The sequence below is a fragment of the Mangifera indica genome, chromosome 10 (assembly GCF_011075055.1).
Source record: "Mangifera indica cultivar Alphonso chromosome 10, CATAS_Mindica_2.1, whole genome shotgun sequence".
Taxonomy (NCBI): domain Eukaryota; kingdom Viridiplantae; phylum Streptophyta; class Magnoliopsida; order Sapindales; family Anacardiaceae; genus Mangifera; species Mangifera indica.
In genome coordinates, this window is record NC_058146.1 from 8,206,164 (window position 1) to 8,212,399 (window position 6,236).

At 31.5% G+C, this 6,236-nt stretch overlaps 1 protein-coding gene across 1 annotated transcript; it reads right to left on the reverse strand.

Moving 5' to 3' along the window:
• Positions 1 to 1,335: 1,335 nt before the first annotated feature.
• Positions 1,336 to 5,624, reverse strand: LOC123228010 (delta(12)-fatty-acid desaturase FAD2-like). Its single transcript, XM_044653191.1, has 2 exons — positions 5,421 to 5,624; positions 1,336 to 2,724 (listed from the first exon to the last, which is right to left on the reverse strand). Exon 2 carries the CDS (start codon positions 2,711 to 2,713, stop codon positions 1,562 to 1,564), a length of 1,152 nt encoding a protein of 383 aa, XP_044509126.1. The 5' UTR covers positions 2,714 to 2,724; positions 5,421 to 5,624; the 3' UTR covers positions 1,336 to 1,561.
• Between the last annotated feature and the right edge of the window lie 612 nt (positions 5,625 to 6,236).

Genomic DNA, 6,236 nt, shown 5'->3' on the forward strand with positions numbered 1-6,236 from the left:
CAAAGTAAGAACAGATTGACATTAACGCTAAAGTTTGAGGTTAACGCTAACCTATTCTTTGTTTAGTTTTTATCTACACCTGAATTTTTGTATTGTTTAGCCATCAATAAATATTATAACAACATTAAACAATACAACAATATGAATCGCACTTTTATAATAGTTTTTCTCATCAGTTGTGTATTCTTTCTCTAGATTGAGTAAAAAGAGAGAGATTAATATTGTGTATTCTCTCTTTTTACAGAAGTTACATCAACAGAGGTATTTTGGAAAAACAGGTGATTATTATGGTATTTTTATTTAGGGTTTAAGATGAGTAACATATATATATACACTGTTAAAAAAAAAAAGGTAAAACAATTCAATATTCCAATTTAATAAGTATTCAATCACCATGTTTTTGAATTGTCAAAAGTAAAAATTTTCAACCCAAAATTTGTAAAAACACTATGCCCCTTCCTTGGAATTCATAAATTACAAACTATCATGTAAAATTCAATTTCATTAAAAAAAAATTATAAATGAACAAGAAAGTAACTTCGACTTTACAAAATTTTAAAAAATGGTCAAAGATTGGATTGCATAAGAAAATGTGTGATATGATCAAAATCACAAAAAAAATGGATGTGATTAAGTAAGATTACACCTTAACTAAGATTTCGACTTTCAAATTGCATTTTTTCAAGTGTTATCTAATTGAATTGGATCTAAATCACACTAATCACCAAGATCACAACTTGGTTGATCAATTTAGATCAAACTTAACAAATCATAGGTGATCACTTTTAAAGATAAATATGATAATTTCATAAGAGTGAAATGATTAAAGATAATATGATAGTTTACTTGCGTCAAAACTATTTTTCATCAATAAAGTTAAGTTTTTGGAAGCATTTTGTAATTTAAAAATTGAAAAGGTGGGAAATTGATTTAACTACCTTCGGAGGAAAATGGTAATTGAGTCGAAAGAGTAGAAAAACAGGACAATATGGGGTGCCTCGCCTTAAAACATATATTAAGATAAAAAGATAATAATGTTTGATAAATGTATTGTGTTGTCTTCGTATACATAAATTATAATTGATATAATAAAAAAAAATTTAATTTCAGCATTCTCAAATTGTCGCATTTTAGAGTACGTTATAAAATCCTCGTCTTAACTCTTACCGTGTCATAAAGGCTACAAAAACAAATTATTTTAAAGCCCATGGGCCCTCCCTGTTCGAATAACATTAAAACCCATGGGCCCTCTCTGTTTGGATAACATAAATGAACCCGACAACTCACTTTTAAAACTTACAAATCAAATTTAATTAATACATAAACGCGATATAATTAGACGAACTGAATTTATTGAATTGTATAACAGACTCCAAATTGACCCTATCTTGTTTTAAAGAAGCCCATAATCGAAACAACTAACTGAGAACATTTTAAGAGAACAATAGTTAGACTTTGGACCATAATCTAAAATTATTGAATGAAAGCACAAACTGAGATTAGATCAAGTCAATTCCCAGACTGCAAATTTTGAATTGAAACAACTAATTCAACGCCTTCATCATATCTTGTTTTTATACCAGAACACACCTTTGTTTTGGTCTTCGCTATTGTCCGGCTCAACATAAATGCACTCCTTTGTCTCCCTGTACATTGCCTTGAAGATCGACATCCCATCGAACTGGTAATATTCTCCTAAAATCGGCTTGATCGCCTTGGTTGCCTCCTCGGCGTGATAATGTGGCATTGTTGAGAACAAATGGTGTGCTACATGTGTATCTGTAATGTTATGGAAGACCTTGTTAAGGATTCCGTAATCTCTGTCGACTGTTGCTAGCGCCCCTCTGAACCAGTCCCATTCAATCGAGTCATAATGAGGCAATGCCGGGTGAGTATGCTGCAAGAATGTAATCACAACAAGAAATCCATTTACCACCATCAACGGTCCTCCGTATACACAGAGCACCCAAGCAAGACCTTTAGCTAGCACAAGGCGGTAGAGGCCATATGCAACAGCTAAAATTCCCGCATCAGAAATGAAAATTTGTAGCCTCTCACGATCTTTATAGATAGGACTTTGAGGATCATAGTGACAAGCGAAGCGATCATAAGGCCTGCCTGAAACATTGAACGCTAAGTACAACGGCCATCCCAAGGTGACTGTTATGATCAGAGTGAGGATTCGACCAGGTGGGTTATTAAGGTACTTGGAATACCATCTGATACCAGTTTTTTGCTTGGGGACGAAGACTTCATCACGTTCAAGAGAGCCTGTGTTGGAGTGATGCCGGCTATGGCTATACTTCCAGGAGAAGTAAGGTACAAGCAAGCCAGAGTGAAGGATAAAGCCAACGGTGTCATCAAGCCATTGATAGTTACTGAAGGCATGGTGGCCACATTCATGAGCTACAACCCAAACACCAGTCAAGATGCAGCCTTGGAAGGCCCAGTAAACCGGCCAGGCCAGATAAGAGAGAGTGGGCGGAAGCATGGGAATGTAAGATGTTGCAGCATAATACAAGAATGCAGCGATTGTGAGGTCATAAACAACATATGAAAATGAGCGGATAACAGAACGCTGGAAACAGTGAGGTGGAATGGCTTTCTTGACCTGGCTGAGCGTAAATGGTGGCTGAGAAACGGGAACACGCTTCAGGGGTTCGTTTCTCACCTTCTTGGGGGCGGATTGAACAGCTCTACCACCTGCACCCATTGTTCTGCAACCTGGAAGCAAATTTCATCAATGAACTAATTTGCATATATAGAGAACCAATTAACCAAAATTTGTTATTCTTTCCACGGGTCTGAGTTGTGTAAATTATATAAAAAACTTCATCATCCTAGACTTTGGGAATATGAATGGAAATTTAATTTATTATCAGTTTCGTTTAGAATAAACAATAGCTTAAAATATTAAACATCACATTAAATGCAAAAGATGAAGGGTGACGAAAAGTATTTAAAAAAGAAAAAATATTGCGAGGACTGTTCTAAGCAAAAGGTGTGATATAATCACTAGTGTCATGTAAGACTGAAATCAACGCGGAATTAGGTGAGATAAACCGTGTAAAGTGCACTCATACAAGTTGTGAGGTGGTGACCTTTTCCTTACGATATTTGTATGGTCAGCCATTCATGTTTAAGCATCTACAATGGAATATCTTCTACCAACAAAACAAATATAAAATTTTAACTTGTGATTACGACTCAAATCAATAAATCTTAACCGTACATAAACAAAATATAAAAAATATCATAAACCCAAATGGACACATGCATGTGCACTTGCACACAAGGGTTTGCAAAAAGTTTTAATATGTAAATTCAAACTTGTAAGTCTTAGACACTTGTCCCAACCTCCCCACTGATGGAACTAGCCGCCTGCATAAAAAACTAAACCTCCTAATTTTTTGTTAAAATATTATTAAAGTTTATTAATGTATTTAATCAAGCTTTCGGCGCCTCTTTTAGAAAATATCCGAGAGACCCCTGTGCAAATATCATAGGCCCATCATAGAAACAAATGGTCCTTTATACACCTATAATTGACTAGTCACACACGTAGTCACATATTTTCCTCCACGATTTGAAGGGTCCTCGGACACACTTTTCCTTTATCTTACATTTATCAATCATAAATATTAAAAAGTCATTCATGAAAATGACAATTCATAATTTATCTTACCAAACAAATATTTTCCCACGAGTCTTTTTTGTTAATTAATTAAAGTCTTGCTAAGATATTAGATACTTGCGGGGCCATCTAACTAAGACAAGTCACTTATTAAATGACATTAGTACCACTGAAAAAAATTGCTAATTTTTATTTTTTTAAGTTTAGAAAAAAAATCAAACTTGCACTTTTTACCAACTTTTGTTAACGAACTTCGTTAAGTGAAAATGTAAATATATTTTTTTACATAAAATTTTAAACTCTATTTTTCATTTTGAAAACAATATATGTTATGGTGAACAATAATTAAAAAAATTAAATTTTCATGAAAAGTTTTAGATTTTTTTAAAATCACAAAAACTTTAAACTTTAAAAGTGTTTTTGAAATTTTTAAAACTTCAATATACTTTTTAATAATTTAAAAATGATAATTATAACCTCAAAAATCTGAACAAATCACAATAATTTAAGATTGGTTAGAGTTTTAATATTTTTTATGATTTAAGTGATAAATTTTTTATCAGAATAAGGTATATTGTTAATTCAATATTTAAGTATTAATGATAATTTCTCAATAAAAGAATAAAACAATCATTTCTAAGGAATTCAAACAAAAATCACAATCAAATATGAATGTTGCGTAAAAATTTGAACTTTTGAAACATACAATGTAAAAATCTGTTATTTCATCCAACCTGGCCACAAAAGTAATGATTTATGGATAAAAGGAGCCCAAAATGAAATATAGGAGTTCAATATTAAAATTAAGATATAACAAAGTGAATAAAAATATTAATAAAGTTTAGAGGATTATTATAAAATATTAAAAAAAATTAATACTGATATAAAATAAAAAATATTCAAGATCAAAGAGTATCGATGTACCTACCAAACTGGCCCTTACGGATCAAGATCTAAGTTTGTAATGTCAATAATAACATGCGGCAGTGGCGTATTTCTTCGAATACCAATTATAGTATTAATACTAATAATCTTCCAACCCTACAATCTTGACCTCGGTCTGGCGGCTAAGGCTTGAACCAGGTACAATTTGTATAGTAACAATCATTTGACCTCAACTATATTGATAAGACCATTAACTACACCAACCAAACTATTTACATATCTTTGATGATTTTTAATTTTTAATTACATAATTATGAAATGGTATATTATTATTTATATATAAAAATTATACATATAACACTATTTTAATTTTACATTCTTGTTCTTTCACTTATTTTTCATGGAGAAGATATGTGTATAAATTTATATATTTATAAATATAAATTTTGCTTAAACGATTCAAGTACTTATATAGATAAATATAGATTGAACTTTAAAATACCTTAAAAAAAGACTACATAGATTTCAAAGTCGGACAAAACAGCGTACTTAATTAGCTTAATCAAGACTCCATTCCATTTTTAGTTTTCTTTAAAAAATTAAATATTAATCAACAAAACATTCCGTCGGATCCTTTTTTTTTTCAAAGAAAAAATTTCAAAATGAAAATCTCAAACGAAACTAAAGATGCAGAAACAACGCTCAGATCCGCCATTTCGAAAGTAAAACAAACCAGATAAGGGGAAATCTCAGCTACATTGCATCGGAAACAATATCAACAGATCAAATCTCGGAGCTCAAAGCGAGCTCTATTGTTCCGAAACGTTTTAGTATGGCAATTCAAACTGAAAGACGATCTTAAAGCACAGATCTAACGATGAAGAGCTTTTTATACGCGTACCTGAAGGAGATGACTGCGGCTAGTGACTCCGAAACGCTCTCTCTAACTCTGGCGGCGGCTATGGAGATTGTGTTGGTGGTCGTTCGGTTGAATGGCCTTCGCTATTTAAGCACAGGGATTCACTCTTCCGGTGGGGACCACGTCTTGTCAACATGTTCGTTGGATTTTTCCGATAGATGTGGTGGCCTCAGATCAGTGGATGCTGATCCTTTCAATTTATTTATTCCAATTTCTTTTTCTCTTTATGGAATATTTTATAGTCTATTTTAAACCGTGTTATCTTGGATCCTGTCCGTCCGTTCTAGATCTCCTGTGTTTTAAGAAACATTTTAACGGTCAAGACCTGACTATCGGTTTAAAATATCTCGCAGTGTATCCCGTGAGTGGCAGAACGCGGACTTTTTTTTTAATTACCGCTTTTATCGTTACGGAATACCCTGACTGCCCCTAGTATTTATATTAATTACACCGACCCACAAGAGTTTACCGAGTACTGATGGCAATAAATTCAAGTTGTAGGGATTATAATAACTTACAATTTTGATTCTTAGATGATTTAAGGTAATTAAAAATTATTTTAGTCATATTTAAGGTAATTTTATTTTAGATATTAAAATATTATTATAATAATTTTAATTTTATTATAATTATGTTTTTATTTATTAATTTTTAAAATAAAAATATTCTTATTTTTGATAAAAAATAATATAAAATATTTTAGAATAATTATATTTATTAATTTTTAAATAATATTATATATTAATATTATTTTATTACATTCAACCAAACACAATAATTATTTATATTTATTCAATT